The sequence below is a fragment of the Oryctolagus cuniculus genome, chromosome 4 (assembly GCF_051225735.1).
Source record: "Oryctolagus cuniculus isolate XC-2025 breed Fujian yellow rabbit chromosome 4, ASM5122573v1, whole genome shotgun sequence".
Classification (NCBI taxonomy): domain Eukaryota; kingdom Metazoa; phylum Chordata; class Mammalia; order Lagomorpha; family Leporidae; genus Oryctolagus; species Oryctolagus cuniculus.
The window spans coordinates 174,195,425-174,216,279 of record NC_142870.1 but is presented as its reverse complement, the minus strand read 5'-3'; the positions used below and the strand labels follow the sequence as shown (position 1 = coordinate 174,216,279).

General features: G+C 68.4%; 2 protein-coding genes across 16 annotated transcripts in view; both read right to left on the bottom strand.

The window, feature by feature from the left end:
- Window positions 1-57: 57 nt before the first annotated feature.
- VILL (villin like) lies at window positions 58-15,474 on the bottom strand. Of its 14 annotated transcripts, XM_070073016.2 has the most exons (22): window positions 15,379-15,474; window positions 14,490-14,631; window positions 14,160-14,384; window positions 11,302-11,368; window positions 11,113-11,187; window positions 10,741-10,946; window positions 9,849-9,957; window positions 8,877-8,987; window positions 8,459-8,658; window positions 8,100-8,178; window positions 7,749-7,865; window positions 7,374-7,512; window positions 6,981-7,081; window positions 4,939-5,076; window positions 4,675-4,833; window positions 4,079-4,258; window positions 3,494-3,636; window positions 2,854-2,998; window positions 1,529-1,714; window positions 755-895; window positions 420-619; window positions 58-316 (listed from the first exon to the last, which is right to left on the bottom strand). In XM_070073016.2, exons 4-22 carry the CDS (start codon window positions 11,365-11,367, stop codon window positions 121-123), a joined length of 2,691 nt encoding a protein of 896 aa, XP_069929117.2. In that variant the 5' UTR covers window position 11,368; window positions 14,160-14,384; window positions 14,490-14,631; window positions 15,379-15,474; the 3' UTR covers window positions 58-120. The 14 variants fall into 14 exon arrangements, with proteins under 14 accessions (XP_069929117.2, XP_089187475.1, XP_051685189.3 ...); XM_089331349.1 differs by lacking the exons at window positions 14,160-14,384; window positions 15,379-15,474 and having other exon boundaries at window positions 14,490-14,840; XM_051829229.3 differs by lacking the exons at window positions 14,160-14,384; window positions 15,379-15,474 and having other exon boundaries at window positions 420-623; window positions 14,490-14,836.
- Window positions 15,475-16,958: 1,484 nt separating this feature from the next.
- CTDSPL (CTD small phosphatase like) overlaps window positions 16,959-20,855 on the bottom strand; it is a 137,206-nt gene continuing 133,309 nt past the window's right edge. Inside the window, exon 7 of one of the 2 annotated variants that reach the window (XM_051829257.3) lies at window positions 16,959-20,368. In XM_051829257.3, coding sequence (XP_051685217.1) covers window positions 20,243-20,368 — 126 coding nt within the window. In that variant the 3' untranslated portion in view covers window positions 16,959-20,242. The remainder of the gene's footprint in view (window positions 20,369-20,855) is intronic. The other variant, XM_051829256.3, reaches the window with a different exon arrangement.

The window sequence follows — 20,855 nt, the reverse complement described above, 5'->3', positions numbered from 1 at the left end:
CCCCACGTTCACCCTGGGTGTTCTGGAGACACGAGCCAGACACAAACCCCGGCAGGACAGGGTGCAGAGAGCACTGACAGCCCTGGCCCCAGAGAGGCCGTGAGGCACAGGCCCCAGCTTTTATTGACGGGTCGCTGCCCTGACGGTGCGGCGGGGGACCGGGATGGCTTCGCCGTGCGGGTGGCGCGGGCAGGGCCTGCGCTCAGAAGAAGCCCAGCTGCTGTTTCTCCCGCTGCTGCCTCCACTTGGCCATGCTGTAGAACTCCTCCTTGGATTTCCCAAAGAGGTCTTGGAAGTCCGAGTCTGAGAGGTAAAACTGGGGGGGGGGGGGGCGTGCCTGAGCCCAGAATCCAGGGCTGGCGGCTGGAGCCCCCCCGGCCTCCGGCTCGGCGTGGGCGCAGCAGGGTCTGGGCACTCACCTCCTTGCGGGTGGGGTCCACGCCCTCGGGCAGGTCCTCCGCCGCCTGGTGCATGAGCCTGTCCCGGGGCAGGGCCCCGCTGACCGCCCTGGGGCCCCGCTCTGGCTGGCTCTCGGAGCTGTCCTGGGAGCCTGCGGGGGCCTGCGGAGCCACGGGACCCGGCCTGCCCTTGACCAGCTGGGAGAGCTGGAAGTTGCTGACTTCCTGTCCGGAGAGGGGCCTCAGGCTGGGGAGATGGGGAAGAGGCAGCCCCCGGAGGCCGCCCTGGAGCCTGGGGCCCCCCATCTCCATCCCCGCCCTGGCCCTGCCCACCACGTGGGGGGTGCCGTACTCACCGCTGTGACCTCAGAGAGGGCGGGGGCTGCCCCCGAGCTGGCCTCCACCACCTCCTGGGAGGACTGGTTGCCCTGGGGCAGGAGGATGAGCACCGTGGGAGGGGCCTGAGGCGGAGGACCCAGCCAGGGCGGGCCCCTCCCCTGGAGTGAGGGAGGGGTGGGGGAAAGAGGGTGTAGCCCCTCCCCTGGAGTGAGGGAGGGGTGGGGGAAAGAGGGTGTAGCCCCCTCCCCTGGAGTGAGGGTGGGGGTGGGAGTAAGAGGGTGTAGCCCCTCCCCTGGAGTGAGGGTGGGGCTGGGAGTAAGAGGGCGTAGCCCCCTCCCCTGGAGTGAGGGTGGGGCTGGGGATAAGAGGGTGTAGCCCCCCCCTGGAGTGAGGGTGGGGCTGGGAGTAAGAGGGTGTAGCCCCTCCCCTGGAGTGAGGGTGGGGCTGGGAGTAAGAGGGCGTAGCCCCCTCCCCTGGAGTGAGGGTGGGGCTGGGAGTAAGAGGGTTAGCCCCTCCCCTGGAGTGAGGGTGGGGCTGGGAGTAAGAGGGTGTAGCCCCTCCCCTGGAGTGAGGGTGGGGCTGGGAGTAAGTGGGTGTAGCCCCTCCCCTGGAGTGAGGGTGGGGCTGGGAGTAAGAGGGCGTAGCCCCCTCCCCTGGAGTGAGGGTGGGGCTGGGAGTAAGAGGGTGTAGCCCCCTCCCCTGGAGTGAGGGTGGGGCTGGGAGTAAGAGGGCGTAGCCCTCCCCTGGAGTGAGGGTGGGGCTGGGGGAAAGAGGGCGTGGGCCTCACTCACCGTCCACCTGTAGGGGTCCCAAGACGAGAACCAGCCGGTGAAGGTGGGAGGCTCTCGGGCCTGCCTGACCAGCAGGATGGGCGTGGCCAGGCTCCTCCCTGCCGGGTGGGTTTCCAGGTACTCCCGGCCCCAGGCCACCAGCGCTGCCTTCCGCTCACCTGCGGCTGCCCCGAGCCACAGGAAGATCTGGGCCACAGAGGGGCGTGGCTGTGGGCAGGGTCCTCCCAGAGCCGCCCCTCCCGCCCTCCCCGTGTCCGTCAGACGGTGTCAGAGCCCCCCACGCAGCCCCGGCCACACACACACACACACAGGTCGCGGGCACTCGGTGTGCATGTGGTCAGTCCACGGACAGTGACTGGGCCCCTGCTGTGTGCCCTCTTCAAGGTCCTGGGGACGGGACAGTGGGAGAACCATGGAACGTGCCTGGGAGTGGCCAGTGTAGGGGAGGAGAGTGGCCAGTATATGTGGGGGGAGTGGCCAGTGTTTGGGGGGGGGAGTGGCCGGTGTATGGGGGGGAGTGGCCGGTGTAGGGGGGGAATGGCCAGTGTGGGGGGGGAGTGGCTGGTGTAGGGGGGGAGTGGCCGGTGTAGGGGGGGAGTGGCCGGTGTATGGAGGGAGTGGCCGGTGTGGGGGGGGAATGGCCGGTGTAGGGGGGGGAGTGGCTGGTGTAGGGGGGGGAGTGGCCGGTGTAGGGGGGGAGTGGCCGGTGTGGGGGGGGGAGTGGCTGGTGTGGGGGGGGGAGTGGCTGGTGTGTGGGGGGGAGTGGCCGGTGTAGGGGGGAGTGGCCGGTGTAGGGGGGGAGTGGCCGGTGTATGGAGGGAGTGGCCGGTGTATGGGGGTGCAGGGTTTTCCCCACAGCAGGAATGGCCATAGCGAAGGCGCCTACACACTCTGGGAATGTGGCCGGGGAAGTGGGAGGGGACGGCCTGAGGTGGCTGGCCAGGCCACACAGGGATGGAGGAAGGGCTGAGGGACATGGGGGCCTGTCACGTCACCCCCACACCACAGAGAGGGACACAGCCACTCAGCGGTGCGCTGAGACCACAGGCACGCACACCTAGCGGGAGTGCAGCGGTACTGCTGGCAGCCGCACAAGTACAGCCACCCAGTCCCGCACAGCCTCACCAGCCCTAACTGCTGCGGCTGTCCCCACAGTCCCCAGGACAGCCGGACACACACACACACACACACACACACAGTGGTCAGCCCTCTAGTCACTCGCTCAGCCCACCCCAAACATCTCACAGCCACACGTGTCGCCACGCAGCCTCCCTGTGCCCAGCCCGGGTCTGGCTGCAGGCGCGCCCGGTGCCCGCCCGCCTCACCTCCTGCCAGGTGTCCAGGAGCAGGACGTCGTGCTGGTCCAGGTCCTCCTGGCTGAAGGACGCCACCTCGGAGAGGACCAGGCGGCCCCTCGGGCTGCGGCACTCAAACAGCCGGGGCTGGAAGCCGGACGCCGCCTCCGGGAGCCTGCGGGGCAGCCTGAGCCACACCCAGGGCCGGGGACGCACCCTGCGCCCGCACCCACCCCACCACTCGCTCCAGGAGCACCCTGGGCCCTGGGCTCCCCTCCTGGCTGGCAGTGCACAGAGCAGACAGGAGGCCTGTGTGGCCCAGGCCAGCGGTGCAGCAGCTCCCAGGAAGCTCCCAGGAGTGGGCGGAGCTGCAGGCCAGCTGTCCCCGGGAAGGGAGGCGCTCTGGGCCCGGCAGGAGGGAATCGAGGCTGGAAAGGGGCCAAGGACCCGGGGGCGAGCAGTGCATGGCCCAGGACACTGAGGCCAGCAGGGGGCCTGTGGCCCTGGGGTTGCCCGCCCAGGGTCACAGCAACACTGGGAGCTGATTCAGCCAGCAGAGGGCGCCATGGCCCAGCTCCCGCATCCTCCAGCTTCAAGTCCCAGGGATGGCGGGGGGCGGGACACAGCCCCGGTCCCAGCCCCAGCCCCAGCCCTGCCTCACCCCGTCTACCTCTTCTTGCTGGGGTAGGGGGCTCGGCCTCCCAGGGCCTCCCAGAAGTGGGGAGGCTCCTGACCCTCCACCGTCACTTCCTCGTTCTGCGAGATGACCGTGGCCACTGTGCGTGCCATCTCCCGCTGGTCGCCGCTGCAGCCCTGGCGGGCACAGGGCTGGGTCAGGGCCCACAGGCGGCAGGGTCTCCGCTCCAGGAGGGGTCCGCCCCCCCTGCCCTGCAGGCCTGTTTCCCCGGCTCATCAGCGCACAGGGTCTGAGCCCTTCCCTGGGTCCAGAGCAAAAATGCAACCCCCCCCCACCCCCCGTCTGGGGTCAGCCGTGGTTTCTGTCCAGCATCACAGAAAACTCCAGCCCGCCGCGCGAGGCCCCGCCCTCTCGAGTGAGACGTGGGGTGGCCACGGCTCCTGCTCCAGCCAGCGGGCTGTGACGCGAGCACCCTCAGGTCCACCTGCCACTGGTGGCTTCCCGGGGCCTCTCCCTGCCTTCCCCACCCTCACCCCCATTGGCTGCTTGAAGCCTGTGTGCCCTGTTCAGGGAGCACGTCCCTGGCCCAGGCAAAGGTCAGGTCAGTGCAGCCCGCACCTTCCCAAACCAGAGGTAGCACACAGTGGCTGTGAGCAGCAGGAAGACGTCGCTGGAGCGGAGCGCCGAGGCCCGGGCTGGCACCTCCATGGTGCTGGTGCTGTGCGGCTCAGTGCCCTGCACGTGGAACAGCCTGGGGGTGGGTGCCGGCTGCTCCTGGCCGCCGTGGCCAGCGCTCCCCTGCAAGAGTTTGGGCCTCAGGCTGCGGCAAGGCCTCCAGGGGCCACCTCCCCGCTCCTGTGGGCTCAGACTGCCTGGTGGCTCAGGGTCCAGGCTCGGAGCCACTGCTCCGCTGCACCCTGTGGGCAAGGGGAGCCGATGGTTCAGGAGAAGCAGGCTTTTCTAACCGAGTCCTCAGCCCCCGCCGAGGGCTCAGGGCACGGTGCCCAGGCCTCGAAGGTGGAGTGGAGAAGCACCTGGCCCCTGGCCACCCCGCTGACTCAGTTTCCCGGCTGTGCTCCTGGCTCGTAGGTGGGCAGCACCCTCGGAGCTCCTGGGCCAGGGCCAAACCCCAGGAGGGCCTGGGGGATGGTCAGCTGGCCCCAGCCCGGGAAGGGGCTTTGAAAGCTGTGCCACTGGAGTGAGGCGGGCCCTACCTGGAAGACCACCAGCCGGCCCCGGAACATGGCGAGGAAGTGGGGGGGCTCGCTGCCCATGGTCACGTGCACCTGCACCAACGCTCCCTGGTACGCCAGCTCCAGCTCCTCTGCGTTGTGGGTCAGGGCCCGGACGTCAGCGGCGGAGGCCTGGTGGCCCTGCAGGCAGGGGAGGTGATGACCTGGCGCAGCGCTCATGTCCAGTCTCACGTCCCAGCCCTTGGACTTGCGGTTCACACGCCCCCCTCCCCCGGGCCAGCGCACCTGCCACAGGTACAGGATGTAGTGGACAACACCCAGCCTCTCGTAGGTGTAGAGGATGAGGTAGCAGTTGCCTGCACACAACCGGCCGTGATGCTTGGAGTCCACGGGCTGCCTGCGTGAGTCCTGGAGGCACCACACCTGTAGGGACCCAGGGGCACAGGTGGCTGCTCTGCCAGAACCAGCCACAAAGCTGCCCCCGCGCCTGGCTCTGCACCCTGCCGGGCCTGTGCCAGGATCTGCACGTGCCTCTCCCCCAGGGGCCCAGGACCGAGCCTGGACCCCGAGTGTGTGTGGCACCCAGGTAAACACATGGCTGGGCACGAGGGGCTGCCGCTGCCACGCGCCCAGCCACGCCCGTCCCGGCCCCACCAGCCACAGCCCTGCTGGCAGTCACCGCGGCAGAAGCGAGGCAGGAAGTGAGGCCTGCAGTTCACGGCCAATGTCCCCCTTCCAAGTGTGACTTAGAAAAACAAAGGCTGCTCAGAGACCGAAGGGAGCCCGCGCTGGGTGGGCAGCGAGACCCCTCCTAACTCCCGTTTCTCTGGCCCACCAGTCGGGGGTCGCAGCCCCGCCTCACGTGAGTAGCAGGAAGCCGTGCCACACGGAGCCTCACGGCCGCCTGAGAGCGCAGAGCCCGGCCCAGCCCACGCGCTGCCCGAGGACACCGGCAGCCAGCCCTCCTGGCTCGGGCCTCCGTCCCTGCCCCCGCCTCGCTCTTGGAGCCTGGGTCCCGGAGCCCTCCTTCCTTCCCTGTCTGGCCCTCCGCTCTGCTGGCCTGCCTGCCTGCCACTGCCTGCCCCGTGTTCGTTCCCATCCCCCCACTCTCCCCCTACCTGTCTCCTCCCGTCTCCCTGGCTCCTGCCCCCCCCCCCCCGGCTCCTGCCCCGTCTCCCTGGCTCCTGCCCCGTCCTCCTCTCTCCCTGCCCCCCCTCCCTGCCCCCTCCTCCTCTCTCCCTGCCCCGTCCTCCTCACTCCCTGCCCCCCCTCCCTGCCCCCTCCTCCTCTCTCCCTGCCCCGTCCTCCTCACTCCCTGCCCCCCCTCCCTGCCCCCTCCTCCTCTCTCCCTGCCCCCTCCTCCTCTCTCCCTGCCCCCTCCTCCTCTCTCCCTGCCTGCCTCCTTGTCCCGTCTCATCTCCTCCCTCCCCGGCTCTCTCCAGTCCCTGGCTCTGTGCATCCGCAGCAGAGCACGTGCCTAAAGGAAGCCAGGGCCCTGTGTGGGGCCCAGCAGTTCCTGTGGCAGCTCTGCTCGGTTACTGTGCCCATGTGTCTGCACTACGTACGGACGGGTCAGCAGGAAGCGGGGTGCACGGGCCAGCAGTAGCAGGGTGTGTACGGGCCAGCAGTAGCAGGGTGTGCACGGGGCAGCAGTAGCAGGGGTGTGTACGGGGCAGCAGTAGGCAGGGTGTGCACGGGCCAGCGGTAGGCGGGGGTGTGCACGGGCCAGCGGTAGGCGGGGGTGTGTACGGGCCAGCGGTAGGCGGGGGTGTGTACGGGCCAGCGGTAGGCGGGGGTGTGCACGGGGCAGCGGTAGGCGGGGGTGTGTACGGGCCAGCAGTAGCAGGGAGTGCACAGGCCAGCGGTAGGCAGGGGTGCGCATGGGGCAGCGGTAGGCAGGGTGTGTATGGGGCAGCAGTAGGTGGGGTGTGTACGGGGCAGCAGTAGGCGGGGGTGTGTACGGGGCAGCAGTAGGTAGGGTGTGTACGGGGCAGCAGTAGCAGGGTGTGTACGGGGCAGCGGTAGGCAGGGTGTGCACGGGCCAGCGGTAGGCGGGGGTGTGCACGGGCCAGCGGTAGGCGGGGGTGTGCACGGGCCAGCGGTAGGCGGGGGTGTGCACGGGCCAGCAGTAGCAGGGTGTGCACGGGGCAGCAGTAGGTAGGGTGTGCACGGGGCAGCAGTAGGCAGGGGTGTGTACGGGGCAGCAGTAGCAGGGAGTGCACGGGGCAGCAGTAGGTGGGGTGTGCACGTGCACGGGTGGCCCTGCTGCACACGCGGGGCCCCAGCTCACCGCAGCAGGGCCTGACCCCCGCAGCCACTGCTCTCACCTCCACCTTCCCGGACGCGTCGTCCACCATCCTGAGCTGGGCGGCTAGCTCAGGCTGGCTGTGCAGCCTGCCCGAGTCCAGCTTGACCTGAACCGCCGCGCCTGAAGGAGGGGCAGAGCGTGTCAGCGGCCCCACGGCCCTGTGGCCGCCCCGCTCCGCCAGGCCCCTTCCCCCAGCCCGGCGGGGACCCCACTCCAAGGACTCCGCCGCCCTTGGTTTCTGCCAGGCCCCGCCCACTTATAATAGGCCCCGCCCCGGCTCTGCCCTCTGCCCGCTTATCCCTCTGGCCCCTCTCCCGCAGGACCCCGCCCCTCCCCCGCCAGCCCCTCCCCCGCCAGCCCCGCCCCCGCCAGGCCCCGCCCCGCCAGGCCCCGCCCCGCCCCTGCCGCTCACCCCGCCCGCCCGGCCGCCGGGGCCCGCCGGGCGCCCTGGACCACGTCCGGAAGAGCTGTTGGAACGCAGCCGACTCGGCGCCGTCGTGCAGCACCTCCACGTTGGTGTACATCGGGTAGCCCTTGGCCCGGATGAAGCCCTGGCGCGGAGGCGGCGTCAGCCGGCACACGAGGGCCCCGCGCCCCGCTGCCCACCGCACCCGGGCACCTCCCGCGAGGCCCTGAAGCAGCCAGGTCGGCCGCTGCCCTTCCCCGAGGACCCCCGGCCCGGGCCTGGGGCAGCTGGCCGCCACGGGCAGAGGCGAGAGCTGCCCCCAGGCCTCGCTCCGCCGCTCCCACCCCAGAGCAGGGCGAGGTCCCCTCGCGCGGGCCTCACCTCCGCCCGGCTGAAGGCCGCCCGCTTCTCTGGGAGGCTGCACCTGCGGCCCTGCCACACGAAGATCTTCGAGCCGGCCTGGTCCAGGATGTAGCAGGCCTGGGAGCAAGGACGCGGCTGCCAGGACGGGTGCAGGCTGGGATGGGGCGGGCGGGGCCGGCCAGGACAGGTGCAGGCTGAGATGGGGGCTGGGGGCTGGGGGCTGGGGGGGCCGACCAGGTCAGGTGCAGGCTGGGATGGGGGATGGGGGATGGGGGCTGGGGGCCGGGGGGGGGGCCGGCCAGGTCAGGTGCAAGCTGGGCCAGGACAGGGTGCAGGCTGGGCCGGGGCGGCTGGGGCCGGCCGTCTCACCTCCTCCTGCAGCAGGTCCTGGGTCAGCGGCTGAGTGGCCACCTCCTGGATCACCAGGTCCTCGCCCTCCTCGAAGATGCTGCAGAACAGGCGGCAGGTGTGGCCCAGCCCCTTCCGGTGCCCCACCCCCACCCCGCGGCAGAGGGGCTGTGGCCGCGCTGTGGTCCCGCCTGCGGGCAGCAGTTCCCCGTGGGTACCACGCTGAGGCCGTCACGCACCGTGCCGCAGAGCAGGCTGGGCCCAGGGTCCCACGGGGCCTGTCCCAAACCCCCCACCCTCTGGAGGGCTCGCTAGGACCCTGTGCTACTGCAGTGATGACGGCCCTTTGTCCCGGCCGCGGCCGCCCCAGGGCTGCTCACCGGGAGAGGCGGACCGTGGCCTCGTGCGGCCGGGCGGTGCTCTTGGTGGGCACCCCGGCGTGCAGGCTGCCCGGTCTGCGGCCCAGCACAGCCTCCATGATCTGCATGAGGTCGCCGGCTTCGCCCTCGTCCTCCACCACCCCGATCTGTGCGCGACCTCCGCGCTCCCTGTCCCGGAGACTGCGGGTCAGGGCCAGCGCCTGTGGGAGGGGACCCGCGGTCAGGCCCTCCCAGCATGCCCTAGCCACCCCCAGGCCCAGAGGCGGCAGGTGGAGGCGCAGGTGCCCCTCGTCCTCGCCCCTAGGGGCCCCACCAGCTGGTGCCTAGCAGGTGCGTCTCCGGCCGTGCTGGGGAGGCTGGGCGCCGAGCACCACCCCACTCCGCGAGCCCCGAACCCCGCAGCTGGGCAGACACTGACCCGGGACTTCTCGGAGGCGCTGGTCTTGGGCCCATTCCACTGGATCATCACCTTGCCCAGGTCCAACAGGAAGACAGCCCCCTTGTTAAAGCTGTTCCAGGACAGCTCCACCTGCCGGAGCCAGAGGGTCAGAGAGAAATCCCACCAGCTCCCACGGGGGACAGCAGCGCTGGCCAGGCCCCTGCGCGCGGGCGTGCCCCTGTGCGGCCTGGAGGCGTGCTCTGTGGTATGTGCAGCGGCTCAGGTGTGTGTGTGATCTGTTTGTGTGCTTATATGTGCACGCGTACATACATGGGGTGCAGCAAGTGTGAACACGTGTATGTACTCCTGGAGCCGGTGACCGCCCTTGCTGGGGACACCTGTGCTTGTGGACAGAAGGTTCCCACCAAACTGACACGCTCCGGGGGAGAAAGGGAGGCCCCGTGCACAGGACGCCGGGTCACTGGGCGAAGCCTGGGCGTGGGCTCTCTGCTGTGTGTGGGTGACAGTGACGGGGCCACCCCAGGCTGCAGGCTGTGACATGCACAGCGCAAACGCTGCCCTGCGCCCTGCATGCCTGGATGCCGGCCGCACCGAATGCTAGCCGGGTGGCAACGAGAGGGCTGGCCCTGCAAGCTCAGCGTTCCCTGGGTTTCCTGACAGATGGGAGCCAGGGCGCTCTGTCCCACTTCGCCCGAGGAGCGCTCGGGAGCAGAGGAGACGGCGCGTGTGCCCGGGGTGACGGCGACGACGTGTGTGAGAGGCGGGCGAGGCCCCTCCCGCACGCACCCTGCTCCTCCGGGTGCTGCTTCCCAGGCTGACCCCGGAGGCCGACAAGGAGGCAGAGGGCCCAGGGTGGGCTGACGCCCGGCCCCACCCTCTCATTCCAGTCAGGCCCTCTGGAGCGGTCACTGCGCCCCACACCCCCAGTCCGCATGCTCGGACACTGTGCGGGCCGTGTGCAGAGGCAGGCGGCGCCCCCGCAGCCCTCACCTCGGTGGCCGAAACGTGCTTTGTGCCCCGGACGTGCAGTAGCCGCTGGATGTCGTACGTGTTGGTCTGGACGTGCCTGTGGTCGGAGGGTAGGGCTCCCTTCCTGTAGCTGGGGGGACAGGGGCCCGCTGAGTGCACACACTGCGGCGGACTTCGCCCGTCTGCCTGCACAGGGACGCTCGCGGGGCCCAGTGGTGTCCACCCTCGTGCAAGAGGGGGTAGAGGCACCGAGTGTGCCTGTTTGTCCACGTGAGTCTAGACGCCTGCAGGTGCCCGGGCGCCCCTTCACACCCGCGTGTAAGGACGCCCAGCCACAGGTGGGCACGCAGGGGCCGTGCACGCGTTTGTGTGCGGACTGCAAGGATGTGTCAGGCTCAGCTGGGAGAGACGGACATGGCCCAACGCTGGCAGTTCCCGATACCCAACCCACATCCACGGTTCTGCACTGGAAACGGCCTACGGCAAAGGGCCTCCTTCTACAGGTGTAGCCCACGAAGGCGAACTCGGGAGGTCGGGGCTCACTCCCAGGTGTGGGAAGAGGAAGGAAGCGTGTGCCCACGTGCGACCTGGGGCACACGCGTCCATCGCAGCACGGCCGTACAGAGCGGGGCCCCCACAGTGTGCAGAGGTCGCAAGGAACCTCCAGGGAGCGGCAGAGGAGCCTCAGCAGGGCCGAGCGTGGGGGCCGGGTGAGGGGCACAGGGCTTGTAAGACTGCGCCCTGGAGCGGGCGAGCGCGGGCAGAGGCCGCCGGGCTGCAGGAGAGAACCGGGGGCGGGGGGGGGGGGGCTGAGAGGTTTGGGCTCTTTGGAAGGTGACTGCTCCGCAGCTGGCTGTGACCACGGCGGCGCACGCCTGTCCCCGGCACCGACGGCCTCGGCCGCAGCACTCACACGACTCCGGGGCGGAAGTAGCTGCAGAAGCAGGCGGACTCGTGGCCCTGCGCCTCGCGGTGCTGCACGCACGGGCTCTCCAGCGCCTCCTGCAGGCGCTGCACGGAAGCGGCCGCGGCGCCCTGCGCCTCCAACGTCGCCTCCTTCCCGATCCAGTAGTGCAGGTCGCTGAGCGCGCCCTGCTGGGCCTTGGGGCTCTGAGGGACCTAGGGCCCAGGGTGTGGGTGTGGTCAGGAGAGGGGGCGGGACGCCGGCAGCCGTGGGTGGGTGCTACCAGGGAAGGGGGGGGAACAGGGCTGAGGCTGGGGGCGGCAGACCCCTCCACCCCCCACCCCAGGGAAGTGACTTGCCGGTGTCACCCCAGCCACTCACGTGCAGCACGACGTAGCAGTGTTGCTCGAAGAAGTTCCCGTAAGCCTGCTCAGGGACCGGCAGCATCTTCTGGTTCTGGGCCAGGAGGGTGCCGGGTGACAGCTCAGAAGTCCCGCCCCCACCCCCATGCGGCCACGGTGGAGGGGGGTCTCAGAGACCCCACACCCTGCCCTGCAGCGCGCCCCTCACCTCCAGGATCCATACGTGGAGCTCCCTGTTCCTCTCGATGGCCGGGAGGTCCTTGCTGTGGTCCATCCTAGGCCAGGCAGGGAGGAGGGCGGACACGGGGACAAGAGGCGGGGCTCTCAGCTCTCCCCCCCTTCCCTGTGCTCTGGGCTTTGCAGGACCCCTCTGCACCCCCAGGGGGCACACACACAGCTCTCCTTCACCACCGTTCCCAGGCTCTGTGCGACCCGGCACAGGTGCTGCAGACTGGCCCACGGGGGGCTACAGACAGGGTCCTGGCTTGTACGTGCGTGCGCTCTAACCATGGGGCTGAGCTCGCGACGGCGCAGGCAAACACAGTGGGCTTGAAACAGGCTGCACAGACACAGGCATGGCCGGTGTCTCGGGAGGAGGGGCCGAGTGACCCTGTGCCTCAGGTCTGTCCTCCTTCACTCCGCCCCCAGGGCTCCCCTGCACCTCCCAGGACCCTGGGGGCAAGGCTTGGCCATCCCTGCACCATGGGACTCCACGTCTACCCTAGCCCCTGCCAGTCTCCCGCTCCTGGCCTCGGCGTGGTGTGCATGTCCTCTCCCTGCCCCTCTCATCATCAGTAACACCCTGGGCTCTGCGGTCCCAGGATCCCGCGCGGTGTGAGGGCGGCGTCCAGGGCCCCGGGCCCTGGCCAGCTCACGGTACACAGCAGCAGTGCCCAGCCAGGTGACCGCGGAAGTGGGCTGTGTCCCTCACAGGACGCTGCCCTCCCAGCTCCAGCCAAAGCCGTGGAGTGTGCTGGCTCCGGTCTCCTGCACCACTGCCGGGCCCCAGCTGCCTTGCACTTGGCGGGCGCAAGACAAATAGCTACTGAATGAAGTGTCACCAGGACTGGACCGCAGGGCTGTGAATGGAGGAGGGAATACGGGCGCTTTTTCTGCACCTGGCACAGCCATAGCGGTTACAGCCATCAGTGTGACGCGGCTGACAGACACAGTGGCTGTGACACAGGGCGCCCAAGCCACGGTGACACATGACACTGACCCTGCAGCAGGCCATGGAGGGACAGGCAGAGGCAGTGTCCAGTGGCAGCAGCCAGTGACCAAAGGGACAGACAGATGGGCACCGTGAGATGCAGCGTGTGGGACAGAGTAAAACAGTGACTGGGTGACAGACGACTGGCTGGCCTCAGGACAGTGGCAGCCAGAACCTGGGGCGGGGGGCAGGAAGCTGGGACCTGGCAGGTTTCCCAAGCAAGATGGGAGGGGCCAGCATCGCCCCCCAGGGGGCTGGGAGGGTGCAGCTGGGGAGACACTCTCAGGCCACCAGAGCCCAGTACCCATGCCCAAGTCACTGTGTGTGCCTGCCTCCCAGCTGGGGTCTGGGACAACGGGCGAAGCCGCCCTGGGACCTCCTCCCTCTCCCACAGCAGTGCCGCCCCCCCCCCCCGGCAGCTGTGGGCAGCTCCTCTCCGCTCTGGCGCTCTCCCTGACGCGGCCTCCCGGAGCTGGGACCCCCACACGGGCCCTCGGCTGCCCCGGGAGCCCCTGGTTTCCTGGCGGCACACCCCCCCATACCTTCTCATCACGGGGCGCCCAGTGGCTCCCAGCACACCAACCCCGACCCGGCCGCCACGCCCCCCCCCCCCACGGGCGCCCAGTGGCTCCCAGCACACCAACCCCGACCCGGCCGCCACGCCCCCCCCCCCCCCACGGGCGCCCAGTGGCTCCCAGCACACCAACCCCGTCCCGGCTGCCACCCCCCCCCACGGGCGCCCAGTGGCTCCCAGCACACCAACCCCATCCCGGCCGCCACGCCCCCCCCCCACGGGCGCCCAGCGGCTCCCAGCACACCAACCCCGACCCGGCCGCCACCCCCCCCCACGGGGCGCCCAGTGGCTCCCAGCACACCAACCCTGACCCGGCCGCCACGCCCCCCACCCCCCACGGGGCGCCCAGTGGCTCCCAGCACACCAACCCCGTCCCGGCCGCCCCGCCCACCCCCCCACAGGGCGCCCCTTCCTGTCCTCTTCTCCCCCAACTCCCCTCCCAGTCTCCTGTCCGCCCAGGTGCGCCCTTCCTTCCTCCTTGGTACCTGCGCGGGGGGCGGGCCCAGAAGTGCCTTCGCCCAACTTACCGGAAGCGGGAGGGGCGGCCTCAGCAGCTCCAGGGGACGCTGGCAACCCCCCCCCCCCACCGCCACCCCCACCAGTTGTCGCTCTCCCGCCCTCGGGCTGCCCCAGGCTTCCCACCTGCAGGGCTGCTCGCTGCCCCGGGGCTCCGCAGCTGCTCTGATCCATGGCCCTCACTCTCCACCCCTTCCCCTCCCCCAGGGCCCCGAGCCCCCGCCCTCCAGGCCTACCTGCCGGAAGGCTCGGGCACCTGCCTGTGGGCGCGGGCCCCTGCAGGTAGCTGGAGCCTGGCCCGCGCAGGACACGCCCACTGCTCGGTGCCACTGCGGGCTGGGCCGTCAGACTGAGTCACAGCCGTTTGGGGACCCTGGCCGACTGCGCTCGACCCTTCCTCGCGTCCCAGCGGCCGTGTGGACCCTGAGGCCGGTGGGCAGCGGGGTGGGGGTGGGGACACTGAAATTTCCTCCCCGGAGGCCGTGGGGGATCTGCCCGGGACCCCAGGACAAGGCTGCCCCAGCAAACTAGAGGAGGAAGTGGGACCAAGGCTCCTGCAGTGGGGTCAGGCTCCGGGACAGCTGGCCATTGTAGAGGTGGGGGGCACCCGGGCTCCCTCTGGGGCTCTGCGGTTCCCTCCACCCCGCTCCAGTCTGGGCTCGCTGCCCAGCCTGGCCCTCCTGGGGGAGCCCTGATACCATCGTGGGAGAGGCCAGCCCCGGGCGGAGGACACCTCCCCCCGACTCTGGGCTGCCCCCTTTCCCACCTGACTGGGGCAACAGAATCTTCCAGGAACCGCAGGGGCAGAACCTCCCAGCCCGGGACCACAGTCGCCAAGGAGGGCGGCGCCGCTGAGCCTGCCCGCAGCCCCGCAGCCTTCCCCCGGTGCCGTCTTCACCCATGGGGGGCCCGCCCCAGGGGTGGGTGCTCCAGGACCGCTGCAGGACCCAGGCTCTGTCCTTGGGTGCTGCCACACGTGCCCTCGCGCCTCCTGTGATGAGTGAGCACGTCTGGCTCCGCCTGCGCCCAGCAGGATCCCAGGGCCTCACTCCTGCCCAGTTTTGCCCTGGGCCCCTTGGATTGGTCTTTGTCCCACCTGGCAATGGCACCTTCCTGGGGCACCGACGCCCCCCCACTGGCCGCAGCTGGGGCCGGTGCTGTCACTGTCTCCTCCCTCTCGCTGCGCCTGTCTCCTTTCTCTTCTGGTTTCTTCCCCAGGGCCAGTCCCCAGGCTGCACCTGCGTGGAAAGGTAGTGGCGCCCCTGCTGCCTCCCCAGCCTCCGGCCCCTTCCTCCATCGGGGTGGGACACGTCTGGCCCACGCGCGAAGTCTCTGGGTCCGGGCCTGACCACGGCAGCCACAAGCCGAGCGGCCTGGAAACTCAGTAATTCTGCAGCAGGTGTTTAAGTCGATCTTCCTGTGTGGCCCGCGGACGATGTTCCAAAGCACAGACAAGGCTCCCAGGCCTGCGACTGGTCTCCTCCGTGCGGACACCCAGCCAGTCGCTGGGGTCTCCCTCCCTCTCCACACCATGCCAGCCCGCTCCCCAGGAGGCAGCCTAAGCCGTCCTCTGTGGCCACCCTGGTGCCAGTGTCCATCCTTCCATAGTAGCCAAGAGCGACCCCCCCCCCCCCCCCCGCTCTGTGCCTGTTTTTTATTCTGGTGGTGTGTACTTGAAATTCACCGTCTTCACCATTTCCCAGCATGCTGTTCTGTGGCCCCAGGGCACTCACCCGATGACCCTCTGCGCTCATCCATCAGTCACTCCATCCCCTGCCCCCAGGGCCCCTGGCAGCCACCATCCTGTTTCTGTCTCTAGGATACTGACAAACCAGAGGGAGGCCCTCACCCTGGCATTTCGCCGTCGTTTGGATCACGGCACCGCCCGGCTCCAGACTCTCACTGGCTCCGCCCTCCCTCCCAGGGACCCCTGAGCGAGCTTGCCTCACGAGCACCACGCCGGCCAGACCCCCTAATCCGCTGACCTCGGCCTCCTCGGGCACGGGCACCCTTACTGGACGGGCTCCCAGGGCTTCGGTGCCACTTGGTTATCTCTGCAGGCCTGGCTCACTGGGCTAATATTGACCCAAGCAAAGGAGTCGCCCTGAGCTGGCCCTGCCCCTCCAGGCTCCGCCCCCAGCCCCGTGGCCTGAGCCCAGCCCTTCCTGGTAGGTGCAGAGCACTGCCCCCTCCCCCCCACCAGGTGCCGGGTGGGACCTGGACAGCTGTGTGGGAGGGGCGGGCGGAGGCTGCTGGCTCAGGCCCACTGTAGGAGACCTCCAGGCCAGAACTCTGGCCACTGTCCTGCCTTGGGATTTAGGCCACAGGAGGAGCGGCTCCCCTGCAGGGCCACCTCTGATGACAGATCAGAGATGAGCCCCGCCCCCACCGAGGAGGAGCTGGCCCTGCCTGGCCCGCGGCAGCTCGGCCCTGTGGCTCTGGCCATCAGGACACAGCAGAGTCCAGTTCACCTCGGTGGCAGGCTGGTGGCTCTGGGCCTGGCGTCGCCTGCTGACCCCGGCCAGCCCTGGCACAAGGGGTTTTACGCCAGGCTGCTCTGAGGATTCTGTCGCAAGCCCGCAGTGTGCTTCTACCTGCCCGCAGTGTCCCGGGGGCTGCCTCTCCCCACCCACGCCTTGGTGCCGTCCCGCAGACAGTGGGACCTGTGCCAACTCGAAAGCACGGGGAGGGGAACCTCCGCACACCTGAATCCCAAGCGTCCTCCCGATGGCCTGTGCCCCGCAGGGGGCGTGGACGGTCAGCAGGACACTTCAGCACGCCAGGAGGCCGAGGGAGCCGTGAAGAATGGTCAGAGAAGGGCCAGCAGGGAGGGGCGGCCACGCCTTCCCTCGGGGACGGGGGGGGGGGCACGCGGGGGCTGGCGGCTGTTTGTTAGGTAGGAAGGCTCCTCGGCCGAGACCCACGCGTGTCCTGTGTGGTTTGGGTCGAAGGCGCAGGCCTGGCGGGGGCCCGGGTCCCGTGATAGGCGGAGCGCAGACCTGCAGAGTTGGCCCCACGGGCTTCGGGCTTGGAGGAGCCCCGTCTGCCGAATCGTGGGCGCCGGTGCACCTTGCTATCGGGATTGGGGTCGCTGTGAGGGTGGTGTCACGTGTGAGCTCCTGCCAGGAGTCCCTAGGGGGTGCACGGGGGTGGGGGAGTTGCTAGCCTTGGAGGAGGATGGCCGGGCCCAGGGCGTGGCCTACAGGGTGTTCCTGGTAGTGCCTTACCTTGAGGTTCCTTGCCACACATCGCCGACAGCACCCTGGCTCCTGCGCAGTGGCCAACGCTCGAGGTGCCACCCGCGGTGCCGGTGGTCCTGCGGTGGGGTTGGCACAACGGGTCTCTCTAGCTGCCACTGGAAGCCCATTGCTGCTGTCCGGGAAGAGCAAGCCGGGGGCTGATGGGCAGAGCGGTCTCTGGGCCTCCCCGGGGGCCAGGGTCTGCAGCCCGGCTCCATCGGCCCCAGTGCCAGTGGGGATGCCAGGGGACCGAGGCGCTGGCCCGGGGCTTGAGCTCGCGGGGGCTGGGGGGCACCGCGAGGGAAGCAGTTCGTACAGGAGACAGAGCAGTTTCACAGGTTTATTTTGGCAGGAAGGAAACCATCGCACACCTCGACTGACAGCACTCGGCCCAGGCAGTGCCGGGTTTGGCGCCCAGCAGGGGCTTCTCCCTCCCCCACCCAGCCCCACCCTGCATCGGCCCCCACCCGCAGACGCTCCCGGTGCATGGCCCGGGAACAGGCAAGAGCAGTGTGCAGTCAGAGGCGGCCGGCCGGCTCTGCCCAGGGCCCCGCGAGCCTGTGCCGTCCACTCTTCCTGAACCCCGCGGCATGCACGTCACGAGTGTTTGGGCACAGGCCTGAGGGGGTGTGGACTTCACCATCTTGGAAACGCAGGGTTGTACAGCGCCCCAGGTTACAGGCGACTCCCCCCGCACACTGGAGGTCCAAACGCACGCATCGGTGTCACGAGGGCACCCACCCTCAGGTCCCCAAGGCCACCTCATGAAGGAGCCTGCCCACCCCGTCTGTCTGTCGCCCGGGACAGGTGGCGTTCCTGTTCAGAGTACAGATGTGCTGTCGACAAACAGCTACCATGCGAGAACAAGACCAAGACGGGAGTTCAGAGGGGATGGAAGACAGGGCGTGACCACGGCGGGCGCGTCGTGCGTCACGGTGGCTGTGGCCGTGAACCCAAGGCGCCGGTCCCGGTCTCAGGGTCAGAAATCTGCGTCCAGGGACCGCGCTCTCACCTGGCTCCCAAGGACCCTGGCGCTCAGGGCGAGGTCGGCTTCCCTCTGGCTAATGAGCTGGGTGTCTTTTGGTAACGTGGGGGGTATATGGCACAGAGAAGGAGCTAACAGGTCCCCTTAGGTTTGAAAGCCCATAATTTAATAAAAGGTTAATAATTAAACGATAATACCCGTATTGACCATAAAAAACATAAACCCCAAACATTCACCTCATTTCTTGGCCTCATGTGACAATTCTATTGCTTCATTGACAGCTTGGCGATTAAAAAATATATCGATATCTTGATTATATACACAAAGCAGAATCAAGGGTGGAAACGAAAACGGAATTTTGGAGTGTGGTCGAATAAGGTGCCCAGACCCAGAAGCCTCAGCGGCTCGGCTGGCTCTCCTAAGACACTCTGGCTGCACCCCCCCCCCCCGCCCCCGCCAGCTCCGCCCTGGCTCGGGCAGGCCGGGGGCGGGGTTAGGCCAGCACAGGGCCTGGCCCAGGCCTGCCAGGCGCCTCCACTCCACCTGCCCCAGCGGAGCTGTCCCCCCAGGCTCGCTTCCTCTGAAAGACCCTCCCGCCCCCTCTTCCAGAAGAGGCCCTGGGGAGCCAAGCGAGCAGGGGTGAAGGCTCCGGCCCGGCCTGCTTCCACGTGGACCGCAACACGCCGCGACGTGCGGGACATTTAAGGCACGGGGTCGCTGAAGGACTGGATTTCCGAATGAAGGTCTGTGGCACGCCGCCCGCCTTCTGCGGGGATGCCCGGAGCGGGGCACGCGGATGGCTGGGTGTGGGACACTCAACGCCGGGCCACCTGCGTGCCCTCTGAATAAGGAACTTTGCTGAGGGCACGGCCGCCCGCAGACCTGGCTGCTGTCGGAGGACGTGACTGGCCGCTGGCTCCGGTACGTGTGAGCGGGGGCTCTCCACTCTGGGACCCCGGGTTCCAGTCTCCTCCGTGCCAGGGGCTCCCACGGGACTCCGGCCGAGGCCCAGGCCACAGAGGACGAAGGCAGTGGTGCCAACACCACAGGGCTCTTTTTCAAAATGATCTCCAAGAGCAATACTTCACAGACTTGTCAACAAGCCACGTGGTGCTGCTTCAACACCCACCCCAGGCCAGGCCAGGCCTCCCCAGCCCAGGCTGCCCAGAGGGCCCTGGCTCAGCAGCAGGGGCCTCCGCCCTACCCTGGGCCCGGCCTCCCTGGGCTGGGTCTTCCCGGGCCAGGCCTCTCCGGGCCCGGCTCAGCGGCAGGGGCCTCCGCCCCACCCCGGGCCTGGCTCATCAGCAGGCTGTGCTTCCGGGGAGGGGACCTGCAGTTGCACCTGGGCCCCAGGTCTCAAGGGACCACGGCCAGCCTCTCACAGGATCTGCTGTCGATGGCAACCAGAGAGAGCCGCATCTGTGTGGGGCGCTGGCCCTTTGCCATGGTACCTGTGTGCACGGCCGGTGGCCAGTGCCAGCGAAGGGACACGGCCGGTGCCGTCTGCGCTGGTGGGGACCCTGCTCCTGACCCTGTCCGACCCGCAGCTTAGCAGTGAGCATGTTCCGGGCATAGGCACAGTGGCAAAGAACAGTGTAACAGCCGCTGGACAGTTCCATTTGGTGGCAGCGCGGTAGCAGCAAAGTCCCCAGACAGCTCCGTGTCCAGCTTTTTGGAAAGGAAAGATTTAAAAAATCAATACCGTTTTTTTTCTTCTTCTTTTTGTTAATCCATCCCAGGGCTTGCGGGTTCGTGGTAACTGCTCTACCGACGGCGACAACGACAGACGGTCCATGGCAGTGGTGTGGAAGCGGAGTGACAGGATGGCGCCTGTCAGGGGAAACGCGACCTCAAGCACATCTGTCGCATCGCACAGACCGCGGGCAGCGCCTCCTGTTTCCTGAAGTGCGAGCACACAGCGCGGGGTGCTCCACGCGGAGTCAGCGGGAGCGGGGTCCAGACGCAGGCACTCACGCTGCGGGCGCCACGGCCTGCCGCGTGCCACACGCTGTCCCGGCAGAGTCGCGGCTGGGGGAGGCAGGCTCCTGTGACTCCCTCCTGCCTCGCCTGCCCCGCCCCAGCCCGTGACACACGCACACACACATGCACACGCACTCACACACGCATGCACACACACACTCACGCACGCACACTCTCCACCAGGTTCTAGAAAATTGTCATTTTCATCTTAGAGTCTCTAAGACAATAAAAGACTAAAAGATATCTGGAAATACGTCGTGTAGAAAAATCAACTCTCAGCTTAAAATAACATTCAAAAAGGCACTTCATCCTGTAGGAGAGATCTGGTCGCGTCGGCTGCTCCGAGCCGGGCGGACGGGGCTGGGTTGGCGGCTGGAGGGGAGACAGCTCAAAGGAAGTCCGAGAGAGAGCAAGCTTTTTTTTTTTCTTCCATTTTTTTCCCTTTTTGGTATGTTTTAAGAAAAAGCAAATCCAGTAAAATGCATGTTCCTTTATGAAATCTGTTAAAAGAGTTCTTTTTAAAATAGTTGCTTCTGTTCTTAAAAAAAAAAAAAAAAACCAGACAGGTAGGCGTGGCCACCTTCAGCCGTGGCCTGGAGCGCGGAGCATCCTGGGAGCAGAGGCCGGGCGGGCCCGGGGCCGGGGCTACCTCCTGCAGAGTCTGTGCAGCGTGCTGTACACGTCGTCCTCCCGGCTCAGGCCCTCGAAGAACGGGATGAGGTCCAGCAGCTCGGTGTCCGTCATGTCATCGAACCAGGACTGCACAGGCACCTGCAAGACAAGCGCAGGAGGCAGCGCCCGGGTCTGCTCCCCTGGACACTCCCCGCGGGCGCAGGGCTGCTGGGCGCACGCCCTCGGCGTCAGCCGCGGCCCCTCGGCGTCAGCCACGGCCCCTCGGCGTCAACCGCGGCCCCTCTGCCTGATGCAGCGGCTGGGAGGCAGCTCGGGCAGGCAGGGCCCGGGATGTTCCAGGATGCGCTCTGCCTCCCGCCGGTTTCAAAGGCCCCTTTCACGGTGCCAGGTCCCTGCATCCCAGAGCGCTGGGAGCTAAGGTGACACGTGGGCCGGGGCCGGGCGACACTCAGGTCGCCGTGCCGTGCTGCAGGGCAGACAGAGCTGAGAATCCCTCCCACGCTCAGCGGCGTCCGGTAAAAGCACAAACGCGAGCTCTCAGGGCTTCTGCAGCCAGGGGCACCCGCGGGACCCTCCCTCAGCTTTGGGTGGGGGGAGTCGGGGTGGGAGGACGGTGGTCATGGGG